General features: G+C 41.9%; 1 protein-coding gene across 9 annotated transcripts in view; it reads right to left on the bottom strand.

Annotated features, from left to right (window-relative positions):
* ARID1B (AT-rich interaction domain 1B) overlaps window positions 1-21902 on the bottom strand; it is a 434495-nt gene that overhangs the window by 17136 nt on the left and 395457 nt on the right. For 6 of the 9 annotated variants that reach the window (XM_088840857.1, XM_088840859.1, XM_088840862.1 and 3 more), the window contains 6 exons: window positions 18331-18440; window positions 17474-17632; window positions 11034-11243; window positions 7897-8101; window positions 1452-1590; window positions 701-873 (listed from right to left, as the gene is read on the bottom strand). In XM_088840857.1, the coding sequence (XP_088696983.1) occupies window positions 701-873; window positions 1452-1590; window positions 7897-8101; window positions 11034-11243; window positions 17474-17632; window positions 18331-18440 (996 nt within the window). The remainder of the gene's footprint in view (window positions 1-700; window positions 874-1451; window positions 1591-7896; window positions 8102-11033; window positions 11244-17473; window positions 17633-18330; window positions 18441-21902) is intronic. The other 3 variants (XM_088840860.1, XM_088840863.1, XM_088840864.1) reach the window with 1 other exon arrangement.

Genomic DNA, 21902 nt, shown 5'->3' with positions numbered 1-21902 from the left:
TGGAAAGGCTCCGGACCCGGGGGCCTGGATATTCTCAGCGTGGCCCTCGGCTCTTTGTGCCCCGGAGCCTCCACCCCCTACGCACACCAGCCTCACTGCTGCCTCAGCTCCCCTCGCCGCCTCGCTCCCATCCCCCAGAGTCACTCCCGTCCCCCAGAGCCCCCTACCTGCCCTCCCTCCCAAGGACAGCCCCCCTCCACGACTGCCCCCACCCGCAATGCCCTTGCTATTTGTGTCCCTTCTTCCTGGTTGTTTCTTTTCTTCCATCAAAAACCATCTTTAGTCACATATACGTGATTTACCTTACTTTTTATCTGTTGTTTGTAGCCCATCAGCTCCATAAGGGCCTGTCTGGTTTACCAACTTAGCACCCAACCCATGCCCAGCCCACGCCTTAAGACAAGCCTGATGCCGACTTGGGGCAGCATCAAGAGCACCTCTGCTTACGATACGTACCAGTCACTCTTCTAAGGCCTGTACTTATGTGCATTAACTCAGCTCCTCTTCATGACCCCTTATTATCCTAATTTCCAGATGAAGAAACCGAGGCACAGAGATGCTAAGTACTTTCCTCACGGCTGGAAATTCAGTAGGCTGTGGAGGTGGGGCTCCAGTAAGTCTTGAATGGGTCAGTGAATCAGGCACAGGATGGCAGAATGCCCTCTGGACCAACCCTGCGCAGAGGGCCCTCGGCATTTACCTTTCCTCATCCCTCCAAAGGGGTCCTTGTTGGGCTCGTAGGGCATCCTGCCCATCACGTCTGGCATGCTCATGCTCTGCTGGTACGGGGCGCTTGGAGTCATGGAGTTGCGTTTGGGGAACGATGACTCACTTGCGTCTGAGAATGGGTCGTGTACACTGACAGTGCTGCTTCTGATGAGATGAGAGACATGAAAGCTTAACCACAGAGCATTAGTCACCTGCAAATGCTGGTCCAGAAAATAAGCCAACCTTGAAATCTGTGTACATGGGAAAACCATCCAAAGGAAATTATATAACTGAAACGAGTGGTAGTCAATATTTAAAAACTCACTAGAGAACACCATTTTCTCTCTCTCTAGTACCGCAAGGAGATCCAACCAGTCCATTCTAAAGGAGATCAATCCTGGGTGTTCATTGGAAGGACTGATGCTAAAGCTGAAACTGCAATACTGTGGCCACCTCATGTGACGAGTTGACTCACTGGAAAAGACTCTGATGCTGGGAAAGGTTGGGGGCGGGAGGAGAAGGGTCGACCGAGAATGAGATGGCTGGATGGCATCACCGACTCTGTGGACATGAGTTTGAGTGAACTCCGGGAGTTGGTGATGGACAGGGAGGCCTGGCGTGCTGTGATTCATGGGGTCGCGGAGAGTCGGACACAACTGAGCGAGTGAACTGAAGTCTACTCCAGAAAACTAAAAGATAGACAAATCTAACTCTGTGTGGCTCACAGAGATCTTTTAACTTACCTTCCACCTTGGATCGGGGTCATCTGTCCATGAGGGGTGGAGGCTGGAGTAGGTGGCTTCAGGTCACCTGGAACCTCTGCCATCGAATTACTGCCAGTTGACTGGGGGGTCTGTGGACCTTGCAAGGATCCTGAGTTAGCTGATAGTAGTGATACCAAGAAAAAATGAAGGGAAACTAGAGGTTATCAAGTGAGCTCATCCTTGTAGTTATCTTTTCAAACAGGGAAAGAAAAATAGGATATCGTCTCATGCAGAAAGAGTAACAATATCCACCGCTGGTAATGATGCAGTAAAATTAACTGCTCTTACACTGTTCATGGTGAAAATCAGTAAGAGCTTTGTTTTTCTAAACTATTTGGAAACGCACTTCAGATATGAGCTGTAAAATATATTTATACCTTTTGACTGGGTAAATGCTTTCCTGGGTATTTATCCCCCAAAATCATCTAATATAAAGAAGGTTTTAGACAGAAGGCTTATTTCAGTGTTGTTTATAATGGAGATAATCTGAATGTCTAAGAATAAGGAAAAATGGGACAAAAAGTTTGTTTTATCAATTTGATGGACTCTGGTACTGTTTTAGAAAAACATTATAAAAATTATCGAGGTCTTAGGCAATGAGAAATGTTTAAGTTGTAAAGAAATGGTACAAATTAATAATGAGCTTTGTATCATTTTCCCACATCTGGATGTGTCTATGCTGTCATTAACAGTAGTTTTTGGAGCTATGAAATCATTTGTTATTTACACAACACAAGTCATATTGGTTTAGAATTCTTTAATGTTATGGCAGAAAGTGAAGAGGAACTAAAAAGCCTCTTGATGAAAGTGGAAGAGGAGAGTGAAAAAGTTGGCTTAAAGCTCAACATTCAGAGAACTAAAATCATGGCATCTGGTCCCATCACTTCATGGGAAATAGATGGGGAAACAGTGGAAACAGTGTCAGACTTTATTATTTTGGGCTCCAAAATCACTGCGGATGCTGACTGCAGCCATGAAATTAAAAGACGCTTACTCCTTGGAAGGAAAATTATGACCAACCTAGATAGCATATTAAAAAGCAGAGACATTACTTTGCCAACAAAGGTCCATCTAGTCAAGGCTATGGTTTTTCCAGTGGTCACTGGACTGTGATGAAAGCTGAGTGCTGAAGAATTGATGCTTTTTGAACTATGGTGTTAGAGAAGACTCTTGAGAGTCCCTTGGACTGCAAGGAGATCCAACCAGTCCATCCTAAAGGAGGTCAGTCCTGGGTGTTCACTGCAAGGACTGATGCTGAAGCTGAAACTCCAATATGCTGGCCACCTCATGTGAAGAGTTGACTCACTGGAAAAGACCCTGATGCTGGGAGGGATTGGGGGAAAGAGGAGAAGGGGATGACAGAGGATGAGATGGCTGGATGGCATCACCGACTTGATGGACATGAGTTTGAGTGAACTCCGGGAGTTGGTGATGGACAGGGAGGCCTGGTGTGCTGCGATTCATGGGGTTGCAAAGAGTCGGACACAACTGAGCGACTGAACTGAACTGAATGTCATTATCATTGGCTTTAACTACAATTACACTATAATAACAGAGCCTAGAATTGAACAGATCTTTTTAAAACTTAAGTGGGATTCATGTAAAAAATTAATCCTACCTTAAAACATAATATTTTAAGGGCTCTTGCTTTATCATTGATCATAGTCCTTAGCATGTCAGGTGTTGGATAGATATTGGTTTCATTTATTAAGCAAATACTAACTGAATGAATATTATGTGCTGTTTCCTACCATTCAGTCAGTCCAGTTGCTCAGTCGTGTCCGACTCTCCGTGACCCCATGAATCACAGCACGCCAGGCCTCCCTGTCCATCACCAACTCCCAGAGTTCACTCAAACTCATGTCCATTGAGTCGGTGATGCCATCCAGCCATCTCATTCTCTGTCGTCCCCTTCTCCTCCTGCCTGCAATCCCTCCCAGCATCAGAGTCTTTTCCAGTGAGTCAGCTCTTCACATGAGGTGGCCAAAGTATTGGAGTTTCAGCTTTAGCATCAGTCCTTCCAATGAATACCCAGGATTGATCTCCTTTAGAATGGACTGGTTGGATCTCCTTGCAGTCCAAGGGACTCTCAAGAGTCTTCTCCAGCACCACAGTTCAAAAGCATCAATTCTTCGGCGATCAACTTTCTTCGCAGTCCAACTCTCACATCCATACACGACCACGGGAAAAACCATAGCCTTGACTAGGCGGACCTTGGTTGGCAAAGTAATGGCTCTGCTTTTTCATATGCTATCTAGGTTGGTCATAACTTTCCTACCGTTGGAATTTATCAAATTGACAGAAAAAGATAAAAATTTCTGCCCACATACATACATACAGTAGTTTCAGAATTCTAACTGTAACAAATAGTATTGCTGGTTGTTTATAAACAATAATTTGCATATATGATTATCTACAGCTAACCAACCGTACAATTACCACACTTTACTTTAGGGGAAACTGAGTTACACAAACCCTGGAGATCACAGAGTACGCTATGAGTGAGTAAGCAACGGGGTCTATCACTTCTACTCAGAGAGCCTCAGCTAACCCAGCATGTCTGCACGGTTGGGGCCTGGTTGGGAATGAATACTGAGGACTGGCCAACAGGAGGTGCTTTCCGTAACACCTCCCCTGGGTGCACAGAACTAGAGAGAAGCGGGGAAGACCAGCTTTAACCATAGATAGCTTCTTAGATGCAGATCCCTTAAAATAAATCCTTACCAACTCATGCTTCTAAACCAAACCAGAGTTTCACCAAATTCAGTTTATTATATTTGTACACGAAGTATGCATTTCCAGAGTTTTACCAAAAAATGCATGTTTAAAAAGTAGATATAATGAAAGAAACAAGTAGAGTCTTTTACAAATATATAAGGATAACCCTACAGACATGACTGCCCCACAGAACTGGCAGGGGAAATAACTGATTTCTTAAACTCAAGAAGCAGACTGTGCAGAAGCCAGCACAGCTTCCTTGGAACATGGCTCACAGGCCGTGAGTTCAGAATGGCCCTTATTTACAAGTATTCATATTTACAGCTAAAAAAAAAAAAGAAAGAAACATTCCCCCCTCTTGCCAGTGTATTTTCCTTTCCTTTTAGGAAAAAAAAAAAAAATGAACGCAACCACTGGAAGCTGCTAACAGAGGAGGCTGGCTCTCTAGGATATCCCTACCTTTTGCCAGAAGCTACAAATGTATACTGGAAAGTAAACAATGGAAAGGTTACTGAAGGTTAAGTACATTCACACACTTCAGACTGAAGGCCAGACTCCTAGCTGGGAAGGTAATTTACACAGCATGGACCCGGTGCCCTAGTTCTGGCTGGGGTTGCAGGAAGGAGGGTGGGGAGATGAGGCATAGCTGATACGTCCCAGGTCTACGGCAACCAGAGGTCACCCAGAGGGCACCTCTGTTTATAACCCGAGCCCTTTCTCATTTATCTTCCAATGAGGATTCCCTAGTTGGATCCACGACAGGCTCTGTGACATCACCTGTCAGCTAATAATAGAAATTCAGTCAGCCACCTGCCAGCAAAGATGGATGGCTTTTTGGTTACAGACTTACTAATTGAAAGTGGAGCTTCCTCCCACCACCGCCCACCCGTTCCTCTGAGCCGGGTCCCCTCCCCACCCTGCCCCTACCCCACTCTAGCTTACAGGCAGCCCAGGCCCTGGATCCCTGTGGCTGTTCATTAGATCTTCACAAACTTTTACAGTCGGTTATAACAAGAGCCCCACCAGCACCTCAGAGATGCAACCGCACCCCCAGGCCCTGCTCAGGTTTCATTCAGGAGCCTTCCTTGGGTCGATGTGCTCTAGACCCCAAAGACACAACCTGCATCTCTGGGGTGAGAAGCCACAGAGCCACTCGACAGTGAAAATCGGGGTGAAGGCTCCGGGGCTAAGGGGCAACACCTTTCAGAGGCTGACAGGACTGAATTTCAAATCTTATCAGCCGTGTCACATCCGAACTGGAACACAGGGGGATGACCTTAAGTCATGAGCATTTAGGATTTAAGTTGGTTCAGAATGAACATTCGAAAAAAGAATCTAGAATGTTTCTGAGGAATCTTTCAGTTGTCTGCTTGGATGTATCGGTAAGGAATAAGCTAGTTAGGTTCTTATGGGAAAAAACCTGACTTAAAGAACACAAATTTTGGCTGAAAATTAGTTTAAAAATTTTTGTAGTACATGAGGCCCTGACATGGCAAAGGTTTGACAATAAAAATGTTTCAGAAACATTTTCCTTAATTATAGGTCTGGAATCAAAGAGGCCACTGATTCACAGATGCTGGAGGAAATGCCTGGCTTTTGGTTGAAAGGCTGACGTTACTCATTGCCCCACTGCCTGGTCCATGTTTCTGTCCTCTTGCTGAGTGGTGTACAGAACACGTGAGACACACAGACTGGCCCCGTGCACCCTGCACTATGCCCTCCAGGCTGTGCACTGGCTGAACGGCTAAATTCAGGAAGCTTTCCTCCCATTTCCTGTTTCGCAGACTCGGGCTCCATTTGGACTACTGAGAAGAATGTATTATCAGAGGTGCGCCTGCAATCCGAGCTCTTTTGTGCAGTTAAAGCGATAATGTTGCTATAAAAATGATAGTTTAAAATAAAGAGGGGGGAGAGGAAAGAGCTGACTGTTCAGAGCACAGGCCCTGTACTTTCTGAAGTGTCTATACCTCAGCAGGATTTCTTGTACTGAAGCTGATGCACACTGGGAGAGCTATTCTCCATACAGAAGTACAGACCATTCAGTGACATGAGTTCTTTCCTGGCAAATAAAATATACCTTTAGATCTTTGCAGACATCGCCACTTTGGTCCCTACACCCTACTGGGTTTTTATTTTGGAAAAATAGTTTCAGAGCTGTTCAGAGGCAGCTTGTTTTACTCTGTGAACTGAATGCAATGTTGTGAGATTTTCGAAATTAGATTTCACAGTTTTTAAAGTCCACCATAACTGGCAAAGGCTGTGGATCTTTGAGGACGCGGTGAGAGAGAGGAACTTCTCTACTTGTATTTAGAACCAACAGATCTATATTGAAGTGTGCTCATTACATGTGTACCCTGGGCCTTAAAAGTATTTATTTGAGGTCTCTTGATTAGTGGCCTTAGACATTAGCATTGCCCTCCAGATATCAGCTAGAGCAAGTAAATAAAAAAGAAACAACTCCTTTCTTTGGCTCACAGGTACCACTTTGTGTAAACAGTTTACCTATTACAGCGCTGCTTTAAGCACAAAGTGTGGTGGGTACACCTGGCTCTCTAATTCTAGAGCCAGATGTCTGGGATCAAAGCCTGGTTTTCCCCCCTCACTAGCAACAATGGGCCAGTTTGCTGAGATCTTATGTGCCTTGGTTTTCTCAGGGATTTTAGAACAGTATCTATATCACAGGGCTCATATGAAGATTAAACGGGAAAACCCTGGCACATTGTAAGTGCTCAAGAAATACTGGCTATGATCATTGACTGCAAAACAAGTCTGTGTTGGGGGACGTGGCAGGTACAATCAGCCACTTCATATGCAGGACAGTGTGAGCAAGTGTGACCAACATAGGGCTTGGACACGGCCAGAAACAGACCACAGAATGATCAAACTTAACTTGAGTGAGGTCACCCAGAACTAAGGATGATGCAAATTCATCTTCAATATCGGATTTATCAGAATACAGTGATTCAGTAATTTCAAATCTGAAATGCTAACAGTAGAACAGAAGCCAGCAGGAGAGCCGAAAGGACGGCAGGGTGTCCAACAGCTGAGTGGAGAGATAGCAGAGAAGGCAGGTACCATTTGTATGATTCTGCTTCTATGAATTCAAGTGAATTGCCATTATTCCCAAGCAGTATTTGCTTATATTCCTGACCTCTAGCTCAAAGCTAATTTGGACTCCACTTCCACAGAAACAGAGCTATACAGACCTTTATCATGAAAGTTTGCTGAATTCCCTACAAGCAAAAACTTGCTTGGCAGGGAACATTAAACACGAAGTCCAAATTTCATTTTGCTGTGTACAAATCTGAGTATCTTCGACAGAGGCAGAGCTGGTGGAAGCTGGCTGTTAAATCTGCAGGGTGGCATTTCCAGTATGAGCACAGGTTAATGGGGAGACAGTTTGATAGTTAGATGGGATATTTAAAAATAACTATAAGGAATTAAGGTATATAACCCAGAACCTGAAGTCTACTTTGATTAGAAAAGGTAAAGCAAAAGATTGGCACCTTCAATGTGCAGGGCAGAAACACAATATCCCCAGTTCATTCTTCCTTCCCTTAGGCACTGCTAACGGGGTCCAGTTAAACAAACAAGAGAAGACAGGATGCCCCTTCCCCTCTCTTGGACCCCAGTGTGTCCTGTTTGTTCTGCTGAGTGGCCGTCTCAGAGCCTGGGAGGGGCTCCCAGCTGCAGCGCCCCCACTTACCAGGAGATGGCGGCTGGAGCTTGGGCTGCTTCTTGGTGTCGCCCGTGCTGAAGACTTCCGGTGGGGGCTCCTCCCCACGCTCGATCTTGCACTCAAAGGCAAACAGGTACTGAATATACTGCTTTTTCAGGGAGCTCGCTGCACTGCTCGAAGTGCCAACATTTAGGTTGGTTGCCAGCTCACGCCACTTCTTGTTTTTATTAACCTAGCCCAAAAAAAAAAAGGCAGGATCACTGGTTTGCAGCAAAGTGGCTTGTTTAAAGCCAGGAAACAAAAAAAAGCACTTAATATCTTTACTTTTTTTTTTTCATTTGCCTCTTTTAACTAATGCTCATTACTCCCACTCAGTAGTGCATAGACAGCATTTACAGTTATAAAACCATTAAGGAACCTGCTGATAGCTACATAAAAAGCATTGCTCGTGGAGATTCTTCTGCCCGGTGCATCTTCTAATGCCTCCGAGTATGCCAGAGTGGGTGCTGTTTGGAGCCGGTGATTTATCTCTGAGCAAAGGTGCTCTTGCTCACCCCCATCTCACTTATTTTTTAAAAAAGGGTGTCTAAAAACTAATTTAAAAAGCAATAACAGAATTATTTTGCAATTTAAGTATTTGAGCCTTAATAAGAAAAACAGTGTCTTCTTCCAACAGCCACAAGCTTCCAGAAAGAGGAGCCTATAATTTCTGTTCATGCCCAGCCTTTCACGTGAGGCTTTCTTGTAGTGTTGGGTAAAGGAGGCCCCAACCAAATGAGCCCAACCTAACAGTCCGGCGGAAGTCATCAACCCTGTCTGAGCTGTGGAGCCACTGGCTAGCTAACATGGTAGCGCCAGTGGGCCTGGGAAGGGGCACATAGGACCATCCAGTGTTCCCACTTACACTCATGCTGGAGGGAATACAACTGCAAAAAGAGAAGAGAAGGAAGGAAGGGAATCCTCAAATGTTACATAAGATTGAAGGAATGGGTTTAACTTTTTGATTCCCAATGGGAACAGGTCACAGCAGGCTGTCACACAAAGGAAACATGAAGGTCTGCATATGCTTGGGGAATATTTTGCCTTTAGATGTGTCCTGTGTTAAGTAGCATGGGTTAAAGGGAGAGTGAGTTTGCATGAAATGTTCAATTTTTGGATTCGAACTTTCTCACAAAGCTCTTTATGTCCATTTACTTAGTACTAAATGGTGCATGAGAAACCGGAGAATACTCTCGGGAATGCTTAGTGCCATTTTTGGTATTGAATGCCAGGCTGCAATGGGCAGGCCTGTGACTGCTTCTGAAACAGTAGGCAGAGCGCTGCCGGGGACACCCTGAAAAGCAAGGCTTTTAGCTGGTCCCTCTGGGGCTGCAGCACCCATTCGAACCCCATCTGACGGAGTGTGAGTCACAGCGCAGCCGAGGCCTCGGCGCCGGAATCACCGCCACACCGCGGAGTGTGAGTCACAGCGCGGCCAAGGCCGCGGCGCCGGAATCACTGCTACACTCAAGCAACTTCAGCAGCTAAGCCAGCAGCGTCGTGCCCACAGACCCAAACTAGGAGTCCACTCGGCTGAGTGAGGTGTCCTGACGGTTCCTTGCTTCTGTGAGCTGGGTGAAACCCTTCGCTGGCCACCACTCACACCTGGTCACACCTGGTCTGCATCCTGTGGTGCATCTGATTACACGTCTGGAGTCAAGCTCTAATTGCTTCACTTGGAGGCTTTAGTCTTGGGTGGGAGGAGGCTCCTCAGGGAGGGCTGAGAACAAAAGCCTCTCCTGCATGCCCCCAGACCTGTGCAGCCTGGAGACCAGGGTGGGTCCTCAGTGATACCTGTGCATCAGCTGACCCTACCTTTGGACAGTGAGGCCCAGACCACCTAAGGCCCGGAGCAGCTCCTTTCACTAGTCTGGGAGGGAGCCCAGGAACTGACAGGTTTTAAATGCTCCCAGGTGCTGCTAATGAACAGCTAGCTTGGAGAACCAAGGGCAGATAATGGGCATGTGTTTTGCAATCAAACAAACCTGGCCCCACCACCTACCCTGAGAGTCCCTGGACCACAACATTCTTGTACAGTCGGCCTTCCCTGTTCCATGGTTCTGCATTTGTGAATTCAACCAATTGTGAATTGAAAGTATTGGAAAAAAAGAAAAAAGCGCCTCCCCCAACCCCACGCAAAAGAAAGTTCCAAAAAGCAAAACCTGAACTTGTACCAGCAACTATTTACATAGCATTACACTGTATTGGGTATTATAAGTAACTGAGAGATGATCTGAAGTATATGGGAGGTGGTGTGTAGGTTCCAGAAATAAAGAGATTCGAGCTCACGGGGTTTCAGTATTTGTGGGAATCCTGGAACCAATGCTCCGTGGACCCCAGGGGACGACTGTACTTCAATTTGTTCCCTCTCTTCTTCAGGGCTGCCGACTCTGCATTCCATGGGTGTTGACAGGGAAGTGACAAGGAAAAGGACGGTGCCAGGATGCAGCAGGCACTCACCCAAGGGCCCTTTTCTCCATTCCACTTTGGGATATGGACACACAAACCTGTCCCAGTGCTAGAAACAGGGCTGTGACGAGGGAAAGGAGAATGTGTCTCCTAGGGCAGAATGAAGGGGGCAAGTGCAGGGGAGGCATCTGCACAGCTCCAAAAGGAGTGCCTCTGGGCAGTCTGCACCTGGGTGCCCCCAGCCGTGGGAAAGGACAGCACTGCCCCTCCTGTCACCCAGGTACAGTGGACATGGGGGTAGAAGGATGACAGTTTTCTTGTTAACTTGCTCTGGATAGAGGGAAACAGCGAATTTGATTTATATCTGATCCAGACAATTTAGTCATTTGCAAAACATTTCTGTTTACCATGAAATTCTAACACAGATTTCACAGAATTCTAGAGCTGTTAGGGACCCTAAAGCAAAACCTCGCTCAAATGTCTTATTTTACAGTTGAGAATTGAGTCCATATAAATGACCTATTGAGGTCACTCTGTGAATGGGTGGCAGATCGGGGTCCTTGACCCCAGTGCAGCCCCCACCCCCTGTCACACGTGAACATGGATCCAGTAAGGCGACCTTCCCAGAGGCTCAGCTTTTTCTTTGTGAGAAAAAGAAATTCAAGTTTGCATATTCAAAGCTCATCCATAGCATGTCCTCATTCAGCTGTCCTCACCTGTGCCAAACCTCCGATCTCTTTGACGCAGACATAGAGTCGGAACAGGTCCAAGGGCTTCTTGCCCACTGCAGGCAGACTTGAGACCGGGGAGCCCCTCTCCTCCATGAAGGTGAGGTAGCGGTCCACCCACAGCTTCCTCTCTGGCTCATTCCCCAGCTCATACACCTTTGTGATCTTTTCCCCAGTGGTGGTGGATGAGCTGGATTTCTAGAGCCCAGGGCAGCATTTGGAGATGGGGCATAAGCGGGCCAAGGGAAATGGAAGAAGGCGAGAAAAAAAGTAATGAGCTACCAAATACAAGAAGAGAAGAAATTTAAAAACTACTGCTATCACACAACAATCAGGAATGAAGGCTACTAGTTCAGGCACAAAGTATACATTTTCTTAATTAAGAATTTACTTTGATTTTAACTAAAGGGCCCAAACTCCCCCTTTTATATACTTGAAAAACAAAAACAGAACAAAAATCTTTTTAACTTTATCAATATAAGCGTTGAATCCCAGAAGGCAAGACTCCAATGACCCCTCATGTCATTTTTTCTTTTTTTTTAAAAAAGGATACAAGTTCATTGAATGGCCACAATGAGTTTAAGGTTTCAACTGTAATATTATAGAGCCCCCCTCCTCATTACATAGACACCTACATTTCCTTGTCAAAATATGAATGACCAATGTATAGCTTTATTAAAACTAAATCATATGGAGGTAGAACACATACATGATGTGTGTTGAAAAATATAAGGTAGGTCACATGTCATCGGACCCAGCAGTGTGTGTGCTTTACATTTGAGAGCCTTCTAAATTAATGGCCAGTTACTAGCATTCTCTCAGAATGATCTGCTTTCCTGACTTAAGATTTCTTGAACTTTTCTGTCAAGGTATGAAGCAACCATGTATTCATCACAGACACATGTACTATTTCATACTCCCAGCTTACTTATGAATGGGCACTTTTATGTGCCCATTTGGTTTATACTGATGTTCTAATTCTTGGTATTTCTTTTTTCTAATTATATATTTGATACTAAAATGTCAGAAGTGGCTGTTTCTGCACACCTGAAGCTCACCCTCTGGATTATATGATCTGGGAAGGTAATACTTTTTGTCCTAAACAGCCCAACTGTATATTCTCCCTTTCTTTTATGTCTCTGTATTTGTAACAATATTTGTGTACTTGTAATATCTGCAACTGTGGGATTCTTGTGCAAAATCACTTGTTAATTCTCAATTAAATATTTCCTTGGAATAATAATGTATTTCATTTAGTTATGTTTATTTACTAGGTTATCATTTGCAATGTATAGTATTATATTCAGTTCAGTTCAGTTCAGTCGCTCAGGTGTGTCTGACTCTTTGTGACCCCATGAATCACAGCATGCCAGGCCTCCCTGTCCATCACCAACTCCCGGAGTTCACTCAAACTCATGTCCATCGAGTTGGTGATGCCATATTAGATGAAGTTTTTTTTAACTCTTTTTCGTTATATTTAGCTCAACATAATTTTAAACATGTGACCTGAAATGGGGATGGTGAGTTAAATAACATAACTAACATTAAGGTTTGATGCTACCTTGTTTAGCAAATAAAACTAGGCCTGAGAAAGGTCCAATAAAAACTAGGGCCTGAGAAAGGATGCTTGAGAATGAAAATAATCAAGCTGATGGGTGGCAGAGGTCCCTCCAATTAACATGTAATTTCCCAAGTTTTGCTAAAGTTTTAAGCCTTCAGATTTAGAATGATTGAAACATAAAATCTTTACATAAAACATATAAAAATGGGTGATACAGCTGATATAAATAAAAATGTAGAGTGGCAGGATTAAAAAAAAAAAACAAACTGTGACCTTTCACAATTTATATTGATGAAGCTAAAGAGCAAGTCACCTAAAAGTTACTTTAGATAAGAATTTAAAATGTATATACATATTCCTATATGTCTTATAAATTCATGTATATACCAGAATATGGAACACATTCCATATCCAAATAAGTTTGTGCATTTTATCATATTCTTACATCCAAGGAGTCTCTGACTAGGGAAAGAAACTGTTCTAACACCTCATATACCACATTCTCATCCTGGGAACATTTCAGAAACTCTGTCTTCATTAATGAGGTAGTTATTAACAAGAGGTTTCTAAATCCTAGTGCTGAAAATTTTTTTGTCTTTACTGGGAGGCACATTGAAAAAATGGACCCAATCTTTAAAAAAAAAAATCTGAAATAAGAATCAGAGGAAAAAAGCTCTATCACCTAAAATCAATTAACATAACAATAAACCACCATCACCATGACCCTCCCCCTTTTATTTCATCCGTGAAAAACTGAGAGGTAAAAATTTGAGATTCAATTCAAAAATAAGAGATATAAAATCAATCATTTCAATCTACAATTACTCTAAGTGCTCCACCAACATCCTGAATATAAGAACCAACTGCTATTTCTGGCCTGGTCCTCTCTCAACCCAAAATGTGGAAGGGCTCCAGAAGAACAGTTCATCATGACCCAAGCAATGAGACTGTGCAGTGTTTGTTCCTATTTATGAAAGGACTGCATTCTCATAAACTGAAATGGGTCTAAAGGAATGATTCACTTTAGTTTGACTATCCATAGTTTAACTTTTCTTACCAAATGAACCTAAGTTTAATTAACTTCTACATATCTCAATTTGTTCTCATAAAATGAGAAAACCTTAATGAAGATAATCGCTTTTAACAGTTTTATTTTTCATAGTTTTTAGATCTTTAAATATGTACTTTATGGTGCCGTAATGTAGGAAAAGGCATCTATAGGAAAAGAAAGTGGTCAAGCCTTAGTTATGTGTCAGGTCCTAGAAGAGGCCTCCTCTGAGGCCCACTCCCTGGTCTGAATCGTCACAAGTTTTATTTGTCCTTAGTGGCACCTGGCCTCACAGGGCATCGAGGTGTGTGTCCTGCGTGGGCTTAGCTGTCTGCCCTCCACTCTTCTGACCAGACCTTAAGTTCCACAGGGCAGGACCTGTGTTGATTTTGAATCACCAACAGTGACTGCACACTGAAGGTACTCAGTACCTTCTATAAGTGAATACTCAAATGAATGAGAAAGGTCTGAAAAGTCTGGCACCATCTAAGTTAGAATTAACAACTGATTAAAACAGTCTATAAATAGGCTTTCAGTGAGCAAGGTGCTAAGTGAACATGGACACAGTCTAATAAGACTGAAAGCTGAGAAGGGATTGGTGGACAAGTAACATCTCCATTCCCAGTCTCCAGGTGACACCCAAGCCCACTCCCAAAGTTAGTATCTGGGTATCCAAACAGAGAAAAATGATGTTAAGAAAAACAAAAGCCCCAGGAAGTAAAGACTACACACTTTATCACTGATTAGGCTCAACATGCACTTTGGTTCTCAGACATTAGTTTTGATGTGACCTCTGTATGAATCTCATTTACATTCTACTCATTAACAATGGGCAAAAAAAAAAACAACAACAACAACAACTAGCCCTGCAGGAAGATAGTTAACTTTTGCAGGCCACTGGAACACCTCATTTTGCTTTGATACTGTAAAAGTTGTATCTTACTGCATGAAACACTGACATGGAGGCAAGAAAAAGAAACGGAGATTGCTGAAAAATTACAGCAAGACATTATTGTGGTGCCACAAAAGTTTTCCTTGCATATAACTTAATTAAGTCTATAAGTAGACTTTCCTCAAATCTTTGAGGCAGATTTACATTTCAGCAGTCTTTACCATATGCCTGGTAATATGTGTATATGCATGTGTATGTGCAAATGTTTATTTTTATTGTAGAATGTTTTGTAACAAAACTGTTGGTCCACGGCACACTGTCAAAGCAAAGAACATCTTTGTTATTTAGTTCATTTCAGGTCTGTTATTAGACAAGTTTTATTAGGAATACTGCGAGGAGCAATTTTAAGTACAATTTAATGAATATTGTTTAGTTCTCTATACTTTTATCTATTAACATTGGATTGCTTGTAAGAACCATGACTTGAATAATAAAGGACTCTACAGCAAAAAAAATAAATAAATAAATAAAAGTTTTACACACACACACAAAATAAATAAATAAAGTTGCATCTCAGAAAGAGAAGTTAAATACTCTTCAACATGTATCTGCAGTGATTTGATAGCAGAAATAATCTGAGGTCCTTCATAACAATCTCCTTTCGTTCCTTTCTTGAATAAGCATTTCATTTGAGTGTAGAGTTGTTTTCTCAGTACAAAGCAAGCTCTAGCACATTCCACTACCTCAAATCACACCATCCCTTGTTCTCTTTTTCTATGACTGGAGCCAGAAGTATGATTGTAAACTTTTAAGTAAAAAGTGGTTATTTACAGGGAGTGGTAATGTATGTAGAATTATATAGAAAAAAGAGGACAGTAATATGTGATTTTAAATATGATTATGTTACAATTAGAAAATGAAATCAATAATTCAGTTTGTTTTTCTTTCTCATGTTTAAGTAGAAGGAAGGGTTTTGATAATAGTTTCCTATGGACTTACTGGATACAGATAATGTGACAATAACCTAAAATATAATAAATATCTAAATCATTCATTATTATCCAGAAATCAGCAAGATGGAAATTTTAAACATGTAGTATGGAGAAGGAAATGGAAACCCACTCCAGTGTTCTTGCCTGGAGAATCCCAGGGATGGGGGAGCCTGGTGGGCTGCTGTCTATGGGGTTGCACAGAGTTGGACACAACTGAAGCGACTTAGCAGCAGCAGCAGCAGTAGCATGGGTCTATTAGAAGTCTTTAAGAAAAATCTTTTTTTCCTCCACTCATGTTTTATTGGTCATCTCTTATTTTCTAACTCAGTTCCCTACCTTACTTGAAATCCCTTCCTCTCTCCTCTGAATTTCTCCCCTCTTCCCATTAGCAGACTTAATGCTAAATTCCTGTCCAGTTTATCTTAAGGTTTTAAAGATATTTTCAACCTCCGAAATTTTCCCCTCTGAGCCAATAAACAAGTGTTTTTGAAAAGTTATACATGTGGTTCTATTTGTTGACTTGAGAATATCACCGATTCAAAAATGTTTTTTCTTTAATGAAAAGAAAAACCAGAATAGATTATGGGACAACACCCCTCCCCATGTTGGCTGCCTTCTGAGACTCAAAGCAAATAACACAAAGATATCAGAATTAAGGAGCTGCACTCTCTCTTTCATTAGTTCTGCATAACCCATACTAGGAGCATTTTTTCATTTCATCTTGGTTGTTGAAAAAGCGAAACACACGTCTGGAGAAGAGGTAATAGTGAATATTGCCCTTTCTTCCTCTGAAAAGGAAAATGCTGGTTATAGCAGAGCTCCACATGAATTTTACAAACATTTACTGGAACTACCAAATCTTCAAACCTTCAGCTCTATCTGTTTAAACCAGTGAATGGATAATTAATAGCAGCCTCCTTGTGGGGTTTTGACTAGATTGCCAGATTCTGCAGTTAGAGTCTTCTTCCCCCCAACTTGCTTTTCCTGAGCTGTGCTCTTCAATACATTGTCTTACAAAAATTAGCGTATTAATTAAGCCTTCTTGGCAAGTAATTGCATGTTCAGTTTTTTTTTAAAGATCTTTTGATTCCCTATATGAATGTAAAATAAAGGTTACTACAGTGCCATTCTTCTTCTTCTTTAATGGCACAGAATTAATTTCTTTAGTAGGAAAATAAAAGCCTAGTTCTACAGACAGAAGAATATTAAAGAATATTAAGGCAAAAATAAAATATATAAAATCAACAATTTTAAGATTCTCAGCATGCTTGCACAGGATGTAATTTTTCTGTCTCAAACAATTCTAATGTAGGCACACATTAATCTATGAGTAGCATTCCAAATATTCACTTACACTAACATTTCTACAAATTTTCTGTTATTTTCTGACAACTAGATTGAAACAAAGTAGGGCTATAACATGCTGAACTGTGCCCAGAGTGTAGTACTTATATTTTCAAGATATAGGTAGTTGTGACATAAGATGTTTTAGACACAACAGCCCATGAAAGATTTAGTCCAAAGGCCAAACTTATCATTTACTCCATGGCTGCTATTAGTTACCATGTAAACGGACAGTTGACTCATTTTAAAGATCTTCCAGAAGTGCACAATGGGTTAGACATTTAAACAAAGTCACCGTGTGAAGGAGTTTGGGCCCAGCAGCGCAATTACATGCTTTTTACAGACGCTTCTTTATCAGTGGTTTCATTATTAGCAATCAGCTTATGTTACGATGCACACAAACTTTACTCATTTTGTAACTAGTATAATTACAAAGAAAATCCTTTCATGGATAAATTACGAAGAAAAAGTCTTATAAAACAAATTAATAAGCAAGCATTAAAGCAGAATTAATTATCAAAAAACCCCCAAAAACCGAAAAAAACAAAACAAAACAAAAAAACCAAAAAGCAAAAAACCAGAGCCACTTACAGGGCTTGATGGAGTCTTTGGCCAGCCTGGGCTGCTAATGCTATCACTTTCATCTCCATGAAATGAGGAGATGCTAGCAGAGCTGGGGGACATTGGGGAAGGGACTGGCAGGTTGCCGGGGGTTGGGGGCTGAGAAATACCCTGAGAGCTGTAGCTATCCTGTGGTAGAGGAATAAAAAAAAAAAAAAAAGACAAAGGTAGGGCAAACTTTATTTAAAATAACAAAAAGCACATCCAGTTTAACAGACTAATTTTTATATATTATATATATATATATATAAAGACATGTACAAACAAACACACAAAACCACACACATATAAAGGTATTAAAACAACATTCTTAATTAGTATAACTTGGTAAGTTTGCTGGATGCTGGATAAGACCACTAAGCCACCATGCTTATTCAAGCTTACATGGAATGCTAAGCATGGGTTACCCCTTATGAAAGAAAGGAAAAAAAAAAAAAGCTGTTCACCTTATTTATCAAATAAGGCAGGAAAGCAAAATATTAAGTATGCTGTTGTTGCTGAGGCGGCCAAAACAGGAAGCTATAAACTGAAGGCAGAGAAAATGGCTGCAAGTATCAAAACCAGGCAAGATCCCTTCCTTCTCCCCACCCCCGAGGCACTTCTCTGGGTGGGTCCTGTCCCTCCGCCCCCTCCCACGCCCAGTTAAATGCCATAAGAACTAGTAACTTTCAGATCCACACCATGACGGGGGTGGGGAAAGAAGACTGCAAACATGTCGCACAAGATGGAGGCATGCAGAAGAGAAGAAACCAAATGAAAAAAAGAGGAGAGCACACGGCAGCTGCAGCGAGCAGGCCCCACACCACGTGCAGAGGAGAGAGGAGTACCTTCGACTTGCCCTCCGGCTGTGCACTGCCTTCTTCTTTACCGTCGGCTTTGAGAGGCAGGGGCAGTTTGGATTCACTAGGAGACATCATATCTGCAAGACCCATAGATGCTAATCGAAAACAGGAGAGAGAGTTTAGGATTATATGTGTGACTCGTCAGGCTGTGCTCACTAACACAAACTACCGAGTGATGGGGCACCCGAATTTCCCTCCAAGGAAGGAAAGAAAAAAAAAGGAGAAAGAAACTGTAACTCAGAGAATGCTAATTTCTGCAACCCTTTTTTATCTTGAGGGGGAGAAAAGCAATCATTTAACTCAAGACCTAAGCCACCGAAAGTCAACTGTTATCAATATTATGTGTTTAAAATTATTATGGTTTTAATCGTGGAGGTGCAAATAGAAATATGCTCAACGACCAAATTGCTAATTAGGTGTTGGAAGCAAAGGCTTGGTGTGTGTATTTTCACTGGCTGAGTGGAGGATTTACTGCTTTCTTAACTTCCTAAATTCACACAATCCATAGTTTGTAAAATCACTTACCACTTAATACTATTTCACTCAAAAGTCACATCTATTACATATGGCCTAGGCTACAAGGACAGAAGACGGTTGTAACAGATGATTTCAAAAGCAATCATCGAAAGTCATCTGTGAAGGAGAATTTTGCAATGGGGCTGGTTTCCTTTCATTCTGGGGCAGGATGTACATGGATCAGTCCTCAGCTGCAGTTCAAAAGCCCAGGTCAGACACCCACACCAGCTCAAGTCAACCCTGCGATCTCAGGCAAGACTCATCTTCTAGATCCCGGCTCAGAAATTCAGTCAGGTTCATTTAGGCTATAGAATAAAAGGTTCCCAAAGGTCAACTGATTTACCTGCAATACTAGCAGACATTTTTAACTTAAAAATACGGGTTTAGCTTTCTTTTTAAAGGAAGAACAAGGCTAGAGTAGGGAATCAATGTAGCCATCCAGGGCATAACTACTGAATTTCTATAGAACCCCACTGTGCAAACCATCTGCACGGCACTGGGCTGTGAGTGCCACACCACCCAGTTGTGTGAAGAGGCAGAGTGAGGAGAGGTGGAAGGAGAAAGTGAAAGGGGAGAGAATTATGAGCCTTATAAATGCGTGAAAACCAGAAAACATTCCCATTTCAAAAGAAACTAAAACTCGAGGTTTTATGAACAGGACCCATTTCACATTCTGCAAATCCAAGTGCTGGCTCAACCACTGCCATGCACATGCAGCATAATGTGCCAAAAAAAGAAAAAAAGCTTAAAAAAAAGGCTCCACAGATTGCCCACTACAAAATGATTATTGCACATATTCATGTATTACTATGTTTTAGAAAATAATTAGTTTTAATTACAGCAGTGAGAGAGTGAGCAGGGCTCTGGCGAATTAGCTGGCAAGCTTGGTGGTGTTAATTTGCTAATATCGTTAGCATCACTGCAGGTTGAGACCAGAGGTCCTGCCAAAAAAGCCTACCCGGCCACGTGCCTGTGAGTTTACATCAGCACACTCAATGATGCACTCTGAAATGCCTGTATTTTCCATGGGCACATTGGCTTGTTTTTCAAAGCCCATTTGCAGCCCAGTCAGCCCTTGAAGTCATCACCACACACACAAATCATAATTGGGATGTTTTTCTTTCTTTCTTTTTTCAAATTACTTTCAATACTTAGACTTTAAGAACTGAAACAAAAAGCTTTTTCAAGTGATGCAGCTGCAGAGAAAAATCTATTGGGATCAGCTAAAAACGTGGTTATTTTTGTGAATGTGTGAAACCTCAAAAAAGCAGCTGAGAGATATTACACCAAGAAGACAGCCTTGTGCAAAGTAGCGGATGGCTTTCCTGCAGCTTTACCTCTTGGGTCTACCAGGACATGAAATTGGGAACATCTTTACGTGAAGAAATCCCCTTTTGAGAAGAAGAGAAGAGGAAAAAAAGCAGGGCAAATGTGGAAAGCAGGGCTTCTTTACCAAAGTCCACATGTCCTCTGGCTATTCCCAGAGTGGGCTCAAGGGAACGATAATCACACAATTCCAGAGAAAAGTGGCAAGTCATGGGCATGGGGTTTCTGTTAAGTCCTGCTCCTTCTAAGGTTATAATAATTTGTCAGTATTTATAATAAATTACGCCTGAATATGAGTTTTGAAAAATAGGAATTAGTAATTTCTTAGTAGTTCCTTCTTCATGCATTAAATGTGTTAATGCACACAAAAGTAATTTTTTTTAACATAAAGCATTAGGCCAACATTGAATTATGATAATTAATAACAACTTAGAGCGATTTGAAAATCACACTGAGATGAATATATAAGCATGGATAGGGGTTTGAAATTCCCCAAATTTCTTCATTTTCTATTATATATTTTAAAATGGGCATTCAGGGTATGCAAACATAAGTATTTTTAAAAAATTATTTTGAGAGAAACATAAGTACAAAATATAGAGTAACAGTTTTACTTTGTACTCCTGCCCTCTGTGAGTGTCATATACTCAATCACGTCTGACTCTTTACGACTCCTCTGTCCATGGAATTTTCCAGGCAGACTGGGTTGCCATTTCCTCCTCCAGGGTAACTTCCCTGGTCCAGGGATCAAACCTGCATCTCCTGTGTTTTATTTTACCAAATGGATCATAAGGTCTTTCCTTACTGTGGCTTTTACTGTTCCTTTTGTCAAAAAGTTTATTTTTCTTACCAGAATTCTCAGTGAATCATTGCAAACAGCCGCATGTCTCCCAGAGCACTATTTTTTTCTCCTTTTCCAGAAGGGAAAGACCCCCAGTAATATAAGGATGTGTTAAATCAAAGCACTGTTCCTCCTACTGACATCAGTAATCCCATATGTAAAGTTCAGACATGAAAAGGGGCAGTAAAGAGCCTGTGACTAGAGAGAGCTGTGTGGGCACTGTATATACATCTCAAGCACTAGCCTCTGGCTTCACCACTGGAATTTAAGAGAAGAATGAGCTCTTAAAGTAAGTGGGGGTCAAGGTCCTAAGGCAGCTATCCCACCCTGGATTTAATATATTCAACAAGAACATAAAAAACATATGGTGTGAGTAAAAGTGAACTTAAACATTCATTCCTACCCTTCCAGCTTCCTTAACTTAGTCTCCCATCACAGCTACAAAATTATTCCCAGAAGATGGTAAAACAGGACCAGAAACACACAAACAGTTCTTTTTCTTTTCATGGCAAATAAAATACTCTGTAAAATGTTTAACTCCTTGTTTTTGAAAACACAAAAGGGTCTATCTAAGTGTATACACTTGCAGATATTCACTATTTTTATATGTAGCAAATATACACAGAATACAGTTAACACATACAAAGGGTATGAGAAAAGCTCAGGAGAAGCACTTCTCTCTGGCTGGGTCAGCAGAGCTTTGAAATAATCCCCTGAAACTTCCCTATGCTGCCCTGCCTCCAAGGGGGTGGTGCCTGGCCACAGTGCCACAGGGTTGCTCATTTACTCTCTTAGGTTATTCGGATGGAAATGCGCTAAGACTTTGTGCAGTGATTTCTGCTGAGGTGAACTCAGAATCACAGATGGTAGATAT

Source organism: Moschus berezovskii, chromosome 10 (genome assembly GCF_049115385.1).
Source record: "Moschus berezovskii isolate FMDL1 chromosome 10, NW_MosBer_1.0, whole genome shotgun sequence".
Lineage (NCBI taxonomy): Eukaryota > Metazoa > Chordata > Mammalia > Artiodactyla > Moschidae > Moschus > Moschus berezovskii.
Note: the sequence above shows the minus strand (reverse complement) of the source record. Positions and strands in the feature narration are given on the sequence as shown.